The following is a 19,294-nucleotide window of genomic DNA, read 5'->3' on the forward strand; positions in this document are numbered from 1 at the left end:
AGGTTAACAGAGTAACACATGCAATGTAGGCCCGCCCACGACTACTTTTCGCTCTGATACGTGATTAGGGCTGCGCGCCTCCTGGTCGTCACGTCTGAGAAGTCAACTAACGCAGGTTCGTTTACATTTGATACTAATTGTCAGAATTGTTTCTTTACAACAGGATTGTACATCCACACGTCTGCTTCTTAGCTGAACGGCAAATCTTCCATTCGACCTCACGTTTTTTTACGGAAATGCAAGGGGGTGTGTCGCTTAATTATTACATCAACATCCATTATCACGTGACTGGAGTGAACGCAAACATCTTTTCACACAACTTCGGACGGCTTACTGAGTTACGAGTGGGGTTCAACAAGGTATTGTGAACTGGCGTCTTCCCGACGAGTGATAACAACGGTGTATTCTGATGTTTTCAAAGAAGGGGGTGGTACCTGTTATGACTGATGCTACCTGGTGCAGACGTGTGTTCCCTGTTAAGTCACGTAATCCTTCTTATTCCAGCATTACCTCTTTGCTTAGACCCGAATCCTGTGCGTGGAAATCGAGTCTGCTTCTGTGTTATTAACCAGTACGGCGAATGCCATTCCGTCTGCACACCGAGTGTCAGTCTTGGGTTCTTTTATGCGTGTGGTCGGTCGCTTTGTTTTTGTTACTGTTTCCTGGGCAGTGGTGCTGGTTTGTCTTCTTGGTGAGGTCTGCCCAGGAGGTACTGTTAGAACATTAAGACAAAAAAAACAAAAAACGAGCAAATGACCAGATCGGGCCGTTCAGCACAGCAAGCTTTGTCCAGTCCTATTAGCCCAGTTTCTCTAAAATGACATAAGGTCGAATTTTACAAGTCCCCATAGTCGGGCCATCACATTACGTGGTTGTTTTTTTTTATATATGTCAATGATTCTCGGCATAAGAAGAAGAAAATCTACCGTTGACCAGTTTCCATCAGTATCCCCATACTCTTACTTAGGAAACTATTTTAAACTAACAGGTGGGAACCCCTGTACTAATTCCCTTAACAATTTTAAACAACTTTAATCACGTCAGCTGTCGAGTTTGGCGTGTTAAAATCTTGAGGGTCGAGTACTGCCGGTTGTTTTGGCATCCGTGCCAGCAGCCATACCACACACACTTCAGAAGAAGTCATCCATCCGAAGCTAAGCATATGTGACCCGGCCAGCACTTGGATGGGAGACCATCTGGGAGAAGCTTGGGCTGCTGCTGGAAGAAGTCATGGTGAGGCCAACAAGGGGGCACTTGACCTGTGTTCAGAATGTGGATCCCAAAATCCCAGTGCAGCGACGGGGACCCCATGCAGTAAAAATGGTGCCATCCTCCTAATCTCTCTCTCTCTCTCTCTCTCTCTCTCTCTATATATATATATATATATATATATAAAATCCAACATATGTATGTCTGTCCGCTTTTCACAAGAGAACTACTTAACAGATTTAGATCGAGTTTTGTTCTAGAATTTGCTTGAACATTCCGGTTGATTTTGAGAGTTCTGTCTCATTGCGCTATGCATAATAGTTCATTTGTGGTAGCAGTTTATTTGCGCGAATCCGAGAGATGCAGCAGGCCGAGGGGGACGGGGCCATCTTCTGGGCGTAGCTTTCATCTGCTTAGCTACTGACAGAGAGAACTACTTAACGCATTTAAATCTTTTTTTTTTTTTCTTGCAATAATATGCTGGAACATTTAGATTGATTTTGCAACTTCTCTAAGGATCATAGTTGGCTTGCAGGAGCGATGTATTCATGTTAATCCAAAACAGGCTGCGGGATGGGTGAAGCGTGACGTCAGGACTGGGGAGCCGGGCAGGGTCCTCCTCACTGCCCTGTTTCACTAATACGCGGGCGTAGCCGCGGGGCACGGCTAGTGATTCATGAAACAGAGGTCCTGACTCTCTGTGATCATAAAAGATCCCATGGCATCCTTTGTAAAGAGTAGGGTGTATCCCAATGTCCTGGCTAAATTGCCTTCCATGGCCTAGTCAATCTGGCCCACTAATCATCCCCTGTCTCTAACTGGCTATCTGTCTCATCTGCACACACCGATGGACGCTCGTTGCCGGTCAAAGAGTTTTTGACTAAAAACATTACTGTTGGTTCACAGCCCCTCCGCCCTCCACAGTATTTGCCAGATCTCATTTCTCTGTGACCTCTTTTTGTTCTTCAAGTTAAAATTGCAACTGAAGGGAAAAAGATTTACTATAATGGAACTGAAAAATGCAGGAGGTTGTTGACACGATACGATATTACAAAATGTGTACAGGAAATGTTAACAGGGGTGGGAGAAGCACTGAGCCAAAAGTATTCATCTGAAGGAGAGGATTTTAATTGTGATTAAAAGGGCGTTGCTGTAAGTTTTACAATAAAGTTTTTTTTCCAAACAATTGTGGAATTTTTTAGTCCCCTGTATATACAGTATATAATATCTATATGTACTGTATGTCACTGAACTCTGAGGGACACCACTTTTAGTATCGGTTAATTCAGAAAAAGTTCTTTCATCATTGGTTATTTCATCAATGTGGTGATTGTCCGAGTAACCTGAGTGTCAGGATGTTAGTTAAGTCTCCTTAGTAGTGAACCTCCTTGGCATTGTTTCTGCTTGGGCATTGCAGTCTTTTTGTTAAGTTCATTTTATTTAGCAGATGTACTAAATTGTGTATTTTTTTTCTTTTTCATTCAGATTGTTGTTATTCCATTTTGTGAAGCGTGAAAATCTTTTGGGCATCTACACTGCATCAGCATGGTGAGCTTTAAATGCAAATATTTAATGAAAAGAAATGTATAGAAAGTGAAAATATGTACGTTTATTTATTGAAACAATGATATGGTGAACAAACTGTAGTGATTCTGCCTCATAGTGATTGTATTTGCTTGTTTTGTTCATATGTATACATTTTTGGGAGAACATCCTTAAGTAATACTTACAGTTAAATTTGTGTGCTTGTGTTCACAATTTGTTGCATGAACAGTGAATACAAAATGAGTGCCACCTTTGCATCTGTTTCTGTTACAATGTGTAAGGAGTTCCTGGACTGTTGGCTCACTAGATTTGGTCACATTTTTTTTGTGTGTATATATATATATATATATATATATATATATATATAAAGCTCAAAAGTATAAAACAAACGATCCATCTATCCATTATCCAACCCGCTATATCCTAACACAGGGTCACAGGGGGGTCTGCTGGAGCCAATCCTAGCCACCACAGTGTGCAAGGTAGGAACAAATCCCAGGCAGGGCACCAGCCCATCGCAGATAAAATAAATAATTCACATTGTTTCATTTTATTTGATTCTAGGGTGAAAGAAAAGGAGTGAATAAGTACTACCCACCAGATTTCGATCCAGCCAAAGTAAGTAAGCTTTTTTGATATACTGCCATGGTTTATTCATGAAGGTATCTTTAGAAAAGTATATTAATATATTCATTATATTTTATATATATATATATATATATATATATATATATATATATATATATATATATATATAATATTTTACATATATATATATAATATTTTACATATATGTATAATATATAATATATATATATTATATATTCATGATATATATATATATATTCATTATATTATATAAAAATCTTTCAATGTGACAAGACATTTTAGGAGACCAGACAAAGATTTTTTCAAGTCCCGCGAGATGAGATTATTGCCATGATATTTTTAAAAGTCCTGCCCGCCTATCATCCATTTTCAAACAAGACAACAGTACTCTCACCTCTCAGTCTTGTGAATGCTTTTGTCAGAAACAGTTCCTGCGCTCTTAGCTTTTATAAATTTTATCGTTTTCCTCACTTTAAGTTCCCAATTAAAGAAGACGTATTATGTCCAAATCTTATTGAAAAATTTTGTCATGAATGGTTATCAACAGAAAAAATGAGTACACGGGCAATCCTAGCACAGAGAAACGATGAAGTCAAATGAATTTACGGCAAAAATGTCGATCGGTAACATGGCAAATTGGTTAAATGTATATCAATAGACTCTACTGAAACAGTTGGTGGTGATGGTACAGAAGATGAAAAGAACAACTTATAATATCATGAAGAATATCTACAACCATTAACACTGTCCGGTCTTCCTCCGCACGAGTTACTGTAGAAAGAAGGATGTATCCAAGAAAGGTAATGTAGTACATCTTGAGGGGATAACATTACGCAACAAAGAAGATCTTGATGTGCCATTCCTATTAAAATGTTAACAGTTTCCTGTTAGAATAGCTTTTGCAAAGACATTTAACAAATCTCAGAGCCAAATATTTTAATTCAAAAAATTGTTTTTGCTTAAGTTTTACAGTAAAAGTGTAAGTTTAAAAAGCATGTTAATTTCAAAGCTAAACAGAACAAAATTGTTTTCTGATTTCTATATTGTTCCCAAAATACAGAATCTGGGAAATACCAGTTCACTTAATTAGCCCAGGTGTCCGCTTCAAAACAAAAGCTGGTGGGAACAAAAACCTGCAGCCACGGTGTGTCCCCAGGACTGAGTTTGAACACCTCTGCTCTAAGTGGTTCCTGTCTCCTCTCTTGAATCTACTTCATTATTGGCTACATTTTGCAGAATTTATTTTTGTGGCGTTAACAATTTTGAACGCCTGTATGTGGTCTTCACCAACTGTTTTTCTGCCCTAAACCTGTAAACAAATCACTGTCTTTTACCCAAATTGCAGTATTTGAATGTACATTATATGTCTCTGTGTGTTTCAGCATGGCTCCATCAATGGATACTGGAAAACGCACCCTCTTCGAGAACGGGCACGGAAGCTGTCGCAGGGCATCCTCATCATTCGGTTAGTTTTATCACCATTAATCTTCTTCACCACTTTGCAAATGCATTATTTAAAGCCACGTGGTAATACATGTTTTTGTTAATGTTAAGATCTGTAGTCTTTTTTTAGAATTTCCACAAATGGTTATCAGATAATACAAAAATGATTGTAACAGAAATAACAAGTAATTTCCTGACATCTTTTTCACTCATTTGTAGACTGACACTATTGAACACAGTCCTTCTCTTCCTACACACAAACTCTCTATGATATTAAGAATAATAATAATGGTATTCTATGTTCAGGTTTGAGATGCCCTACAATATCTGGTGTGATGGATGCAAGAATCATATTGGGATGGGTAAGCTGTTTTCTGTAAATATAGACACGTGCTGTACCATAAAAACGTACGAGAATAACAGAGTATACAAAGCATTGGCCGTTACCAGGCACATGTGGGTCAGTCTGCTGTCAATGGAATGATTTGAAATTAATGGTTTGTCACTGTGCTGTATCCCATTTTGCCAAAAGACTATGCCTTTCCTTAAGTTTGACGGAAGGCATATTGGATGTGTGCTACTGTGTGTGAGTCATTCATTTTTCTCAAATATTCAAAAACACAATGTATTTGATAGTATTAATTTTCAGAGTGCACACCAAATGGTATGTGTCCGTCTCTCCACTGTTCTCTTCTTGATCTTTAATAAAAAGTGGAATTTCACTGTAGTGAGTCGCCTCTTGTTCAGCAAAATGGTGTAGAGGATGAAGCTGACCCTTTCAGCGACAGGAGATTTAGTTCATGTGCTCTTCCCTTTTCAGTGGAATTTCCTCCCAAATCCCAAAGATGTATGTTAGGTTAGTGGTATGAGTGAGTATGGCCTGTGATGGACTGGTTCTCCATCCATGGCTTGTTTCTGTTCTGAACCTGATGCTCCTCTTTGTCCAAAACTGGATTAAATAAGTTTGAAAATGGATAATAGCCGTTTCTCTGCAACCATAAATGCTATTTATGAGCATACATTTCAACTTGAGCAAAGCAGAGGATTAAGAATGCATTTTCCGATAATTGGAATTGTACTATATTAAAGTAAAATTTATATAAAATTTCATTCAATAAAAAAAGTTTAACTGTAAAAATCTATATGTATAATACGCTACCGTGGCTGTTTGTTTGTCTGTCCAGGATTTTAAATCACCTGTAGCTCGCAAGCCATTTGACCTCACTTAAATTATCTAAATCTATCTAATCTATCTATCTATCTATCTATCTATCTATCTATCTATCTATCTATCTATCTATCTATCTATCTATCTATCTATCTATCTATCTATCTATCTATCTATCTATCTATCTATCTATACACACACATATTCTATGTGACGTCTACTATCCACGTACGCGGTGATGATTGACCTCCAAGGTTATTCCTCTTTTTATTTTATTGTAGAATCAGCTCTCAGCAGCAGCCAGCAGGGCGGCCATGCGGCGCATGCATATGGGCGCCGTTCTCATCCCTACCATCTTCGCCGTCACTTCCCCTACCTCTTCAAATGTCTTAAATCATTCTTGAGGCAGATAAGTGAAAAATGTACTAAGTATTTGCAACACAAATACTGACTTAATCAGTTTTAAAAGAAGAGAAGGAGCGGGCCGCTAGGGTGGAGAAAAGAAGAGCTGCTCAGGAAGCAGCAAGCGCATCATCCTCTGAGCAAACGAATGCTAAACGTACAGAGAAAGAGGATGAAAACTAGGAATGCTCAAGTCAAGTGCAGTGCGCCGTTACTGGTAGATGATATTTAGGCCTTGGGGGTCAGATTCTGGACTGTACACCATGAGGTTGCCTGGTCAGTCCCCCCTACTGCTGAGTTATTCATGAAGTTATTTCCAGGTACAAAGGTAACTTTCCCCCATAACTCCGCTGTTCTGGTTGTCATGCATATTAAGAGCGTGGCGGTGTATGGACGCCTGTCAAAAGAGCTCCGTTTTCTGCGCTACAGCAACAGATCTTAAAGCAGCGTCTGATCAGCTGCAGTGTTTGCATGTGTTACTGAATGCTTCTGGATACGGCGCAGTTCTACACTAAGGCTTCATGGTGGATGTCTTTGCCATGGATCAGTTTATAATCCACACCACCTGAAAAAGCAAATCAGTACCAAAAGAGCTGTACCATTGTGAATTGGATTTTAACAGGCGGCTAATAAAACATAAGTAATTAAGATATTGTTAGACACCCTTGTGGGTAAAGAAGACTTCACATTTAGAGACGTTTGATTTTTAAAAGTTTATTTAATTTATATGAAATTTGACAAGGTAGAATTCATATCTTGCCATGTGGTGCCCTGCCTCTTAACATATTTAAAATATGTTGTTTTTTCTTGGTGGATTTTAGGAGTTCGCTACAATGCAGAAAAGAAGAAAGTGGGAAATTATTACTCAACACCTATATACAGGTACAGAACTAAGGTTGACCAATAAATTAATCTGTGCAGCAGTCACAATTTGTGTCTGCATGCCCATTTTAACTTCGCTGTTAGAAACCTAATAAAATTGAATATGATGCTGATTTATTTTGGTCTTAATCCTTACTATAGATTGGTTAGAAAAATAAATACCCTTCTAAGCGGACTAATGATTACTTGTTTCAGGTTTCGGATGAAATGCCATCTGTGTGTAAATTATATTGAAATGCAGACGGATCCAGCAAACTGTGATTATGTCATTGTGAGTGGAGCCCAACGAAAAGAAGAGCGATGGGACATGAAAGACAATGAGCAGATCCTCACAACAGGTAAGTGGTTCTCCCTCTCTCCTTTTGCTCCTTTTCCTTTACATTCTCACAGACTGAGATCTTATAGTGCATCCTCGCAGGTTAGTGAACTCCAGCAGGCAGCAGCCATATTTACTAAAAATCATGTTTTTCAGTTACAGCTGTTGGTGTTCACAGCAGGTCTTTATTGGGATTTCTTACATTTATAACAGTTAGAGCGGGAAGAATAAGTATTGAACGCGCTTACTGAAATTTATTTAATGCTTAGTAGAAAAGCCTTTGTTGGTAATGACAGCTTCAAGACGCCACCTGTATGGAGAAACTTGTCACATGCAATGGTTAGGTGTGACTTTGGCCCATTCTTCCACACAAACCGTCTTCAAAGCTTGAAGGTCCCGGAGGCCTCGTCTATGAACTCTGATCTTCAGTTCTTTCCATAGATTTTCAATTGGATTCAAGTTGGGTGATTGACTGGGCCGTTCTAGCAGCTTCTTTATTCTCTGAAGCCAATGGAGAGTTTCCTTGGCTGTGTGTTTAGGGTCCTTGTCTTGCTGAAATGTCCCCCTCGTTTCATCTTCAGCATCCTGGTAGATGGCAGCAGATTCTTACCAAGGATGTCCCGCTACATTTCTCCATTCATTCATCCTTCCTTCAATTATATGAAGTCTGCCAGCCCCACACCATGATGTTTCCACCTCTAAACTTCACTGTTGCTGTGGTGTTATTGGGGTGATGTGAAGCGCCATTTCTCCTCCAAACACGGTGTGTGCAATGACATCCAAAGAGTTCAATTTTGGTCTCCTCTGACCAGACTCTGCTCTCCTAGTATTTCATTGGCTTGTCCAAATGTTGTGCAGCAAACTCTAAACGAGCTTCAACCTGATTTTTCTTCACCAGTGGAGTCTTGAGCGGTGAGCGTACATAGAGGCCATGGCAGCTGAGTTCTTTTCTTACTGTTTTCTTTGAAACAACTGGACCTGCTCATTCCAGGTCTTTCTGAAGCTCTCCACCAGTGGTCCTTGGCTCTTGGACAACTCTTCTGATTATTCTTTTAACAGAAATCTTGCGAGGCGCAGCACCTGGTCTTGGCAGGTTTATTGTGACATGGTGTTCTTTCCACTTGCGATTACGGCCCCAACGGTGGTCACTGGAACATTCAGAAGTTTAGAAATATGTCTGTCACTAATGCCGTCAGTATGTTTGGCAACAATAAGGTTGCAAAGGTCTTGAGAGAGCTCTTTGCTTTTACGCTTCGGTAATGTGAAACCTTTTTATAGGCTATCAATTAGGACTAAACCAGCTGATATTCATTTGCACTGATAGGGAGCTATCAGGATTGCTTTCTATATACTCACAGATTTCAGCTGGTTTCGTGGCTTTCCAGGCCTTTTCTCACCTCTTTCTTCATATATTCAATACTTATTCCCTGTGTCATTCCACTTTATTACACATAATTTATGAACTTACAGTAATCCCTCGCTATATTGCTTTTAATTTCTGGTACATGCTTTCTCAGTTGGTTTGCCCAGTTGATTTCATACAAGGGACACTATTGGCGAATGGCTGAGAAGCTACCCAATCAGAGCACGCAGTTAAGTTCCTGGGTGCTGATTGGCTCAGTGACGGAGAGCAGCATTCGATTCCGCTTTGCGTTAGCCAGCATCTTGTCTTGCTAATTCAACATAAGCGTGTTTCGCTGTGTAAAGAGTTTACTTTTCCGCTCTTTTGTGTTTATCTTTGTGTGTAGTCAAACCCGTTGTTATGTTTCCAAAACGATCTGCTCCTGCCACTGCTTCTGTGGCCGTGCCCGTGCCCAAGCACCAACGGAAGATGCTAACGATTGCCGAAAAGGTAAAAGTTTTGGATATGTTGAAGGAAGGGAACAGCTACTAATTTTCTACGTACTTAGTACATGTACATACGTTTAGTGTCACTGTACACACATTTTATACAATTTTTCTTGCATTGTACGTATTTATTGCTGGTGGCCTGTCTATCGTAATGGCTGTAACATCTGTGATATCGGAGACACTTGATATCTTTAAAATAACATACAGTGAACCCTCGTTTATCACGGATAATCCGTTCCAGACTCTACCGTGATAAATGAATTTTCGCGAAGTAGGATTCTTTATTTATAAATCAAATATTTTCACAGTTAGAGTATAGAAAACCTGTTTACGACCTTCTAAATACGTTTTTTAACATTATTAGAGCCCTCTAGACATGAAATAACACCCTTTAGTCACCATTACACTCGTATTACCCAATATATTACACAAAATAAGAGAAAATAAGACATATTAGACGTTACAAATATATTACTAGTCACACTCGCCTTTTAAGGCGACCAACGTTTATCCTCAATTTTTGTGCACTCCATGTGTACATCAGGCATGTAAGTGTAGGGAATGAGAACATCGAAGTGCCCATTCATAACATCTCCCGAAAACCTAAGTTTTTTTTTTATCCCCTCAAGTGCCTGTCCAAAGTCGTACAATGTCAGCCCGAATCTGTACTGCTAAAGACGGAGCTTCATGCACTAAATAAGCTATAGATGAGAATAAGCAAGCACCATCTCCCCTGATATTTACTATGCGGTGAGGCATTGTACTGCATCAACATTAATTATTTCCAGAGACATCATTTTGTCTATTTTTCCAGCGCATCACGCACAAAAGCAAGGGAACGATGAGAGCACCAAAACTCTTCTCACATCACGTCGCTTCGTACCTCAAGCCGCAAGTAGTAAGTCTGTGATAAGCGGAATACCGCTACGCTTTGCACTCACAGGACGGAAGGACAATCCCAAACGCTTTTATATAGTAGATTATTTTACTGTACATTTAATTGCACACAAACACACACAGTTCTTACACACAACCACTAACCTATGAAGGCACCACCTCAGTAAGAGAGTCTTCAGGTGGTGCAGTGTCTTCAGCAGGTGCGTTGTTGTCTTCTTCCGCTGAAGGAGTACTAGGAGTAGGCAGTGGGTGTCTGGGTGCGCGGCTGAAGAACATCTTGATAGGCAGTTGCTGGCGCTGTCTTTTCATATGCGTGAGAAGGCTTTTGTAGGGTATTGCCATCTTTAATCATATCCAAGAGTTTCACCTTCTCCTGGATAGTAAGCATCTTCCTCCGGCGCTTAGTTTTATTGTCAGAAGGCTTAGAAAAAGCAGCACATTTAGGAGCCATCGTGGGGCTCAGATAAAAGTTCTCAGAAAGGGCATGCGTAGTGACGTCAGCGTGTATGAGAAAAAAATCGCGATAGAGTGAATCCGCGAAAGTCGAAGCGTGATATAGCGAGGGATCACTGTACAGGTTTTATTTATATTTACAGGTTGTAGATTTTTCATTTATTTTTATATTACCTAATCAATTACAATGTGTTTAAAACTGTATTACATATTAAATAAAACTCCTCAATGATCTACGATGTGTATGTTTGTGCGTAGTATATAAAAAGTGTGTTTACATACATAATTTCAGCGAATCTTACCTAATATCTAAGAGAATGTAAAGGGTTTATGCTGTATAACTGTGCAGGAAATGTTTATAAGAGTGTGGGAGAGTTTATAAGGGCTTAAAATATATAAAAATAACCATATAAACATATGGTTTTTACTTCGCGGATTTTCATCTTTCGCTGGTGGTTCTGGAAGGCGATCGAGGAGTTATTACTTTATTTGTTTTGATATCTTTTGTATCTGTGGATTACTTTGGGTTGTTACTGACATCCGGTGAAAATTTCATGTCAATAGCCCCATTAAAAATGCATTTACTGAGAATAACTTTGACGTGTTCAATACTTATTTTACCTGCTGTATGTGTTACATGGAATTATTGTGTGTAATTATTGCAGCAATATAAACGAAGTACTGTAAATTACCATTCAGCTAGCACAGTGGAATGCCTGTTTAGTAAAACAGGCATAATGGTCATCTGTTTCAAACTCATTGTGCATTTACGAACCTCAGTTCAGCTTCATATGCGCAAAGCACTTAATCATTCAACTTAAAATCTTTTTATCAAGCGCATTTATTTTGTTTAAGATTGTCCAAAATTGTATTCGTGGCAAGATTCAACCTGTGAATGTTTCATTGTAGTGCCAGCCTCACTGGGCCACATATTTTGGGTGTGCTTCATTCTGGACAAATAATTTTGAATGCTTATCAGACAGCCTTGGTGTCACACACAATCCCTCTTAATCCATTAACAGCTGTGTTTGGTGGGCTTCAAGTGGAGAAGGACAAACAAACTGTAGTTTCCTTTACCTCACTAGTAGCATGTAGACTTGTCTTGCTCAAGTGGAAGAATCCCACCCCACCACTTTCAAGTCAGTGGGTATTTGAAAAACTATTTGAAACTGGAAAAAACTCAAACTCTCACTCAGAGGATCAGTTCAAAACTTTTTTTAAAATATGGCAGGATCTAATCGATAACATTTTAGAAGAAGCTTCTATATCAGGCAAAAGGATTCTCTTCCTTCCTTGCAGCTTTTAAAGATTTGCTCTGGTTGTTGGCCTCCCTTCTTTTTCTGCCGGGCGGGGGTTGAATTTTGGTTTGTTAAGTTTGACTTGATTGTATGGAATATTATTTGCCACAAATTAAAATCAATAACAAATATATGAAAAAGGAACTTCTGTTCACTAGGCTATAGATTAGTTCCCGAAAGTATTTGAAAAGTATTCAGAATAAGTTACACATTTTGAGTATCACTCAGAATACAAATCCGAATACATTAAGGACTGTATATTCAGTTTTCAGTAACTAAACACTTTATTTCAGAGTGTTCAGCCCATCGCTATCGAACAGTCATCCCTTGAGGTCACCAATCTTGATTTGGCTTGATGTACATTTGAGACCAAACAACATGCTTTAAGGTTAAAACAACCAGTGCCATTGGGTCCTTTTTAGATTCAAATGTTTGAGAAAATGTAGTCATATTTTTTTATTTTTTTGCAGCTCTGTTGTAAAGGAATTGAAAGGTCAATTTTAGATAGTTTTGGGTGGATTGCTTGTTAGCTGTGAGGATGCAGCAAATCAGGGACGGTGTGGTGTTGAGTTATTGTGTTAATGTAGACCCTTGTCTTCACCTTGGACTACAGAACATGGAGAGAAGGAGAAGCTGGAAACAGACGCGATGTTTAAGCTGGAGCATGGCACACAAGACAAAGAGAAGCTGCAGCGTGCCATCCCATCACTAGCCAACATCATCGATATGCAGGAGGCCTGGAAGGATGACTTTCAACTGAACTGTCAGCTGCGTAACAAGTTCAGGGTATGACGATTTCTGTCAAGTACTGTAAAGATCATTGTGTTAAGTCAGGTTTAACGTCATATATACACAGTACAATGAAAATCTTTCTAACGTGTCCTCGGAACAGTTGATCAGTAAGCAGTACCAACAAAAGGCACAGACACACACAAAAAATACAGCCACCCATCCAGACGTGACAATTTTACAATCGCGGTTTTGGGTATTTGTGACTTGGCCGTGAACAATTAAATGTTCTATAATGTTTTTGGAGCTTACTGAAAGATCACAGATATTATCAGATGATGCATAAGACAAAACTGTACAAACTATTGTGATAATGACTTGTTTCATGTAAACTCTTTATATATATATATATATATATATATATATATATATATATATATATATATATATATATATATATATATATATATATATATATAAAGAGAGAGAGAGAAATTGTTATTATTACTGTAAATGAATATTCTAACTTTTTTATGAAGTATTTTTGGTTAAAAAAAAAATGGGATCTATGCCAGCTACTCCCCTCCTTCACTGCTCTCTGTCTCTATTGGCTCTATCAGAAACCTGTGTTAAGCTCTCACCATCCTTCTCGGCTACTGCCTTTCTCAAGCTTCCACTCACTTGCTGACTTCTTGTTTTCCTTTCTCTCGGTTCCTTTCCTCTTGTCTTACTTGCCCCTCTCCATTTTGTCTATGTGGCCAACCCCAGCTATAGCTTTCCATTCACCAGGCCACTAAATGACAATCGACTAATCAACTCATTAAGGTGAGTGCACGTACCTGCTGGTGCTGAAACAATGGAAACAAAAATGAATAAATTAAACCACAAGCCTATCCTGCTGTGACACTCCCCAACGCAGTTAGAGGCGCTCAAATATTCTCACATATGTAGGGGTCTTCTGCCCCTAACCCTTGCCAATGTGAAGGGTTGACCTGTATGTAGCAATGAACATATACAGCATACATACAGTAAAGAATAAAAATGATCCACAATATTGAGGCACAGTGGAAACTGTGCTGCAGAGATCTCCTTTCATTTTAATACTAAAGTGTCCTTTTCTGTTGATCAATGTAAAAACAGACACATTCAATCCATTGTAATTTAATGCTATATAACAATAAAATGTGGAAACTTTCATCATACTTCTTATAGGGTGTGTGTATGTATGTGTATATTGTATATACAGGGTGGTCCAGATCGTCTGGATGACTTTGATTTATGCAGGGACGATTCCAGTTTGGTGCGAAGATGATACTTCATGTCATCAGTTTGCATACTTCTCGATGGTCCAGGATTTTCGGGTGATTTTCTATGTAATAAACTTAAATTTAAATAAAATTGCATAATTCGATCTGGACCACCTATATATATATATATAATATATATATATATACACACACACAAACATATGACAATTTTAAAAAAGGTTTTGCAGGAATAGCAGGTCACAAGCTGCATTGCGTGAACAAATTGTCTTCTACTTGCAGATTTTCAGTCTTGAGGCTTTCATGCTACTTAATCTTAAAGCTCCTTACAAACAAACCCAACAGATTAATATATTGATGAACTCATTGTACTGTATAGTGCAATGTACAGGCAACTAACAATTGACATTCCGATATAAATGATGTTGTAATCTCAAGCCTTCTAAAATAATCCACATTCCTGTTTTCAGGAGGAAAAGAAGCTGATAAAGGAGGAGGCAGAAAAGGATGAGACATTACTGAGAAAAGCCTCGTTATCTATCCCGCTTGTGAAGGAGAATGAGGAAGACAGGAGGCTGGCATCATTGCTAACATTTCGCTGTGCCAACTGTGAGTCATGCCACAACAGTTTTTTGGATGTTTTTCTACTGTGACATTTATAGTAGATCTTTACCATCATATAGTTGGGTCTTCATCCATTATTAGACACATCGAATCTAACTTGGTTTCATGAGGGTCAAAGAAACGTCAAATGCAGTGGCCCATCCTGTATTCAACCAGCTGAGGTGGGCACATTTCACTTCTGTCTTCAGATCACTTCACTGGCTCCATGTAGCAGCACGCATTGAGTTCAGATCCTTGATGTTCACCTACAGAGTAAATCAGTGGGTCACACCTATGTACTATATATGGAGACACTCATGAAGTCCTCTGCTCTTTCTCACTCACTTACGTCTGCTAATAAGCTGTGTTTGATGATACTACCTCTGCATGGCATCAAATCTCAATCTAGACTCTCTTCACAGGTAGCTCCTAGCAGATGAAGTGAGCCGATCACCTCCATTCAAACTGCTGACTCCCTCAATGTGTGTTCTGTGAACATCTGTCTAATTGATAAATGTTTTGATGTGAGGGTCTTAGTAGCCAAAAAAAACTAATAATGAGTCTTCATTGTCACTCATTTTCTGACCTGCTTATTCCTGACCAGAGTGGCAGGGGATGCTAGAGCCTATCCCAGGTAGCATACGGCGCAAGGTAAGAACAGTCCCCTGGATGGGGCACCAGTCCATCACAGGGTGAACACACACACCAGGGCCAAGTTACCATCACCAGTTCACCTAAACTGCATGTCTTTGGACTGTGGGCAGAAACTGGACCACCTGGAGGAAACCCACACAGACACAGCGAGAACATGCAAACGCCACACAAGGAAGGACCTTGGACATGAACCCTGGTCTCCTTACTGCGAGGCAACAGCACCACCACAGTGCTGCCCCAAGTCTTTATTGTAAAGTTGTAAAATATAAGGAGGGATATTTCAGACAAAGGTAATTATATAAATATGAAATATATAAATAAAGAAATAAATATATTGTGGAACATAATATTAAATAAAGAATCAATGATATCTGAGCATATAATTAAGTGGCTGCTTTGCACGTTAATTCTGGGCAATTTTTTCATGCACTCCTGTTCACCACAGACACACTCTATCACAACTATGATAATTCTTTACATTTATATTGCGCTTTTCTCATTACTCAAAGAGCTTCAGGGAATGGGGAGACACTTCAACAAACACCAATGTGTAGCATCCACCTGGATGATGTGATGGCAGCCATTTTTGTGCCAGTGTGTTCAACACACATTAGCTGTAAGGTGGTGAGAGAGAGAGAGCAAGTTAGAGACAGGGGATGATTAGGGGACCAAAATGACTAAGCAGTGGAGGACAATTGAGCCAGGACATTGTGATACCCCCAACTCTTTACAAAGGACGTCCAGGGGTCTTTTATGGCCAGAGAGAGTCAGGACTTCAGTTTTACATCTCATCTGAAGGACGACGCCATTTTTACAGCATAGTGTCCTCCATCACTGCACTTAGGGCATTGGGATCCCTATTCAGACCACAGGCTAAGCGCCACCTGCTGGCCTCATCAACACCTCTTCCAGCAGCTACCCAGGCTTTCCTAGATGATCTCTAAGTGCTGACCAGGCCTGCACATGCTTAGTTAGCTTCAGGTGCATGACCTTTGAGTAGCGAAAATTCATCAATCAAAAATCAGCACCCGCTAGAGCCCACCTTCTCAACCATTGTAGTTCATGTTGTGTGCAGTGTCACTGAAATATATAAATGAAGCAATAATTTAATAAGTATATAAGTAAGTAAATATATTCCATCAGTAACGGCGCACTACCCGATAACATGCAGTGAATACACTTGACTTGAGAATTCCTAGTTTTCATCCTCTTTCTCTGTACGTTTATCATTCGTTTGTTCAGAGGTTGATGCGCTTGCTGCTTCCTGAGCAGCTCTGCTTTTCTCCACCCTAGCGGCCCGCTTCTTCTCTTCTTTCGTCAGCATCTTTTTGTGTTAAAACTGATTAACTCCGTGTTTGTGTTGCAAGTACGTTTTCCTTAATGTTTCACGTAAGCTGGCACTTAAGTGTTCAATCTACCTCAAGAATGAATTAAGATATGAAGAGGGAGAGGCAGTGACAGCAAAGGTGGTAGGGAATGAGAACAGTGCCCATAAGCATGTGCCACACGGCCGCCCTGCTGGCCACTGCCGAGAGTCAATTCTACAATAAAATAAAAAGAGGAATAACCTTGGAGGTCAATCATCACCCCGAAAGCGGACTGTAGACGTCACATAGTATATAAGTACCAAATTTCAGGTCAATCGGTCAAACGATTTGTGAGCTGCAGGTGATTTAAAATCCTGGACAGACAAACGAACAGCCATGGTAGCGTATTGTATAGAGGGTGGTCCAGATGTAATTCTGCAGTTTTCATTACGCTGTAACTTATTAAGTTTATTACATAGAACATCACTCGAAAAATCCCGGACCATCAAGAAGTGTGTGAACTGACGACATGAAGAATCGTCTTCGCGCCGAACTGGAATCGTCCCGCCATAAATCAGAGTCATACAGACGATCTGGATCTGCATAATTAGATCTGAACCACCCTGTATATGGATGTTGCATTTAATTATTTGCGCTCACGTGTAACTGTCTTTATTTATTGTCACATTTCACAAAACGTATTTGCTCATTTCTTTATTTTGTTGTAAATATTCCTCCATATACTTAGTTAAAAATGTTGTACTTCTTTAGTGGTTAAAAATAGCTCATAAAAGTTACGCAGAAATGATTTACAGAGACTAATCATTTAAAGGATTAAACTTAAACAAAAGACCTGCTACATTTTACCTTAATCTGCTAACTAGCTTCTCCCTTATTTTATAACAGCTCTCGAGGATAAACAGAAGATGAAACGAAAGGAAATCACTGAGCGCCCCTGGTTTTTGACATCCCCTACCGACAAAACTGCTGGAACCCTAAAGAAGCTGGGGCTCATTGGCAAAGGCAGCATTGGCAGCATTGGCAAAACTGTGCTAAGCAAGCCCACCACTTGCACACTTGGCATCATCCGGAGGAAATCTGTAGATACCGGAGGGCCTGATGGCACAGATGCAGCAAACTCGGCAGAAGGAAGAGATGCAGAAGAGACCAATGTGTCCTCTACACACGAGCCAGTGGTGCCTGACGGTGAGATCACAGATAATCCATGTGAGGGACAGTCTGCAGATTCTGTGGCAAAGGTTGACGATGGTTACCAGGCCGAGGACGACAACAGCACCGCATCTTCAGTTAACCTCTCATCTCTCGTGCCCGATTATTCAGACTCTGGTTCAGACCCTGAAGCCTGATTAACAAAACATCGCTTTTAACTTCCTAAATGAACAGTGTGGGGATCTTCTGAGATGTGAATACATAAAAGTGCAGAGGCTTTACGTTTTCAGTCTGTTTGGCCGATGACTTGAAATGGACGTTGGTAAGTTTGATGTCAGAGGTGGCCTTAGAAACATGACGAGTTAAAGCAAGAAGAGGTTAACAGCAGACAGGTAAGGACAGATAAACAATGGGGATGGGAGATCTCATCTGGAAATCAAGTCTTGTGGTGGGCCGCTAACTGAATTAGCAGAGGGAGGTAAGAGGAAGCTTCAGGGGCAAAACAAACTTCTGCTTTTTCGCCTTTTGATGTTAACAGTGTAACAGACTGAAGCTGCGATGAGAAAAGGCACACTGGCCCAGAACATTTCTTGGTCATTTTTTTCTGTTGTCTTGTCCACAGTAATCTGCTGTTCTGATTGGTTGGCTGTATGTGAATCAGATCATCACAGATGTTTACCTTGTGGTTCACAAATAAAAGAATCTTGAAAAGGTCAACTGCTTTCAGATGCTGCCACCTAGCAGAGCCTGGAGAATGAAGTGCTTGTGAGATTTACAGAGCAACTGTGTTTAAAAGTCATGTCGTATTTTTTTTTTTCTTCCTTCAGTCGTAGTCTTTGCGTACGTAATCTTTTCTGACAGCCACTAATGTGATGCCTGATGGAACCAGAGCTGTACGAAGGGTTCACTAGTACAGCGAGTTCAGACACAATCTCTGCCCTTTTCTCTTGTTCCATTCTGTCATGTTATGTAAAACATGAGACATCAGACAGACGAGACTCTTATTTGTTTGTGAGGTCCACCATAACCTGTTGCATTATATGCTTTCTACTGTACTTTCAAATGAGCGGTCATGGGTTGTCCTCTCTCATGTCCACAGATCTGCCCCTACGAATAAAGACAAAATCAATTTGATTTCCTTGGGGCTAGTCGAGGGCTATTTGGATTGACTCCCTGGGATTGTTAGACCAGGGGTCGCCAACTCCGGTCCCGGAGGACCACCGTGGCTGCAGGTTTTCATTCTAACCCTTTTTTAATGAGTGCCCTGTTTGTGCTGCTAATTAACTTCTTGTGAATTCATTTTAATTGACTTGTAGTTTAAGATTTGTTCCCCAGAATTGCTTCAGTTCTTTCCTTAAGTGGCACCCAAACAGAAATAACATGTGAACTGAGTGAACCAACAGAAGACCAACTAGGTCAGGGCCTCAAACTCCAACCAATTTCACTCCAACCAGCTGCTTAATGAGGCGCCGATTCTTGTCGTTAATTAAACT

At 39.8% G+C, this 19,294-nt stretch overlaps 1 protein-coding gene across 2 annotated transcripts; it reads left to right on the forward strand.

Moving 5' to 3' along the window:
- Positions 1-27: 27 nt before the first annotated feature.
- ccdc130 (coiled-coil domain containing 130) lies at positions 28-18,518 on the forward strand. 2 transcript variants are annotated; one of them, XM_039770495.1, is made up of 10 exons: positions 28-115; positions 2,695-2,757; positions 3,319-3,372; positions 4,746-4,828; positions 5,113-5,168; positions 7,198-7,258; positions 7,454-7,596; positions 12,687-12,859; positions 14,538-14,676; positions 17,538-18,518. In XM_039770495.1, the coding sequence occupies exons 2-10, from the start codon at positions 2,755-2,757 to the stop codon at positions 17,996-17,998; spliced, it is 1,173 nt and encodes a 390-aa protein (XP_039626429.1). In that variant the 5' UTR covers positions 28-115; positions 2,695-2,754; the 3' UTR covers positions 17,999-18,518. The 2 variants fall into 2 exon arrangements, with proteins under 2 accessions (XP_039626429.1, XP_039626428.1); XM_039770494.1 differs by lacking the exon at positions 28-115 and adding an exon at positions 189-359.
- Positions 18,519-19,294: the final 776 nt, after the last annotated feature.

The sequence above is a fragment of the Polypterus senegalus genome, chromosome 12 (assembly GCF_016835505.1).
Source record: "Polypterus senegalus isolate Bchr_013 chromosome 12, ASM1683550v1, whole genome shotgun sequence".
NCBI lineage: Eukaryota > Metazoa > Chordata > Cladistia > Polypteriformes > Polypteridae > Polypterus > Polypterus senegalus.

Bases quoted from the DNA above. Each gene is read 5' to 3' on its own strand.
- ccdc130 (XM_039770495.1), top strand. The intron at 3,373-4,745 runs GTAAGTAAGCTT...TGTGTGTTTCAG, and splicing joins CAGATTTCGATCCAGCCAAA to CATGGCTCCATCAATGGATA. The intron at 5,169-7,197 runs GTAAGCTGTTTT...GGTGGATTTTAG, and splicing joins CAAGAATCATATTGGGATGG to GAGTTCGCTACAATGCAGAA.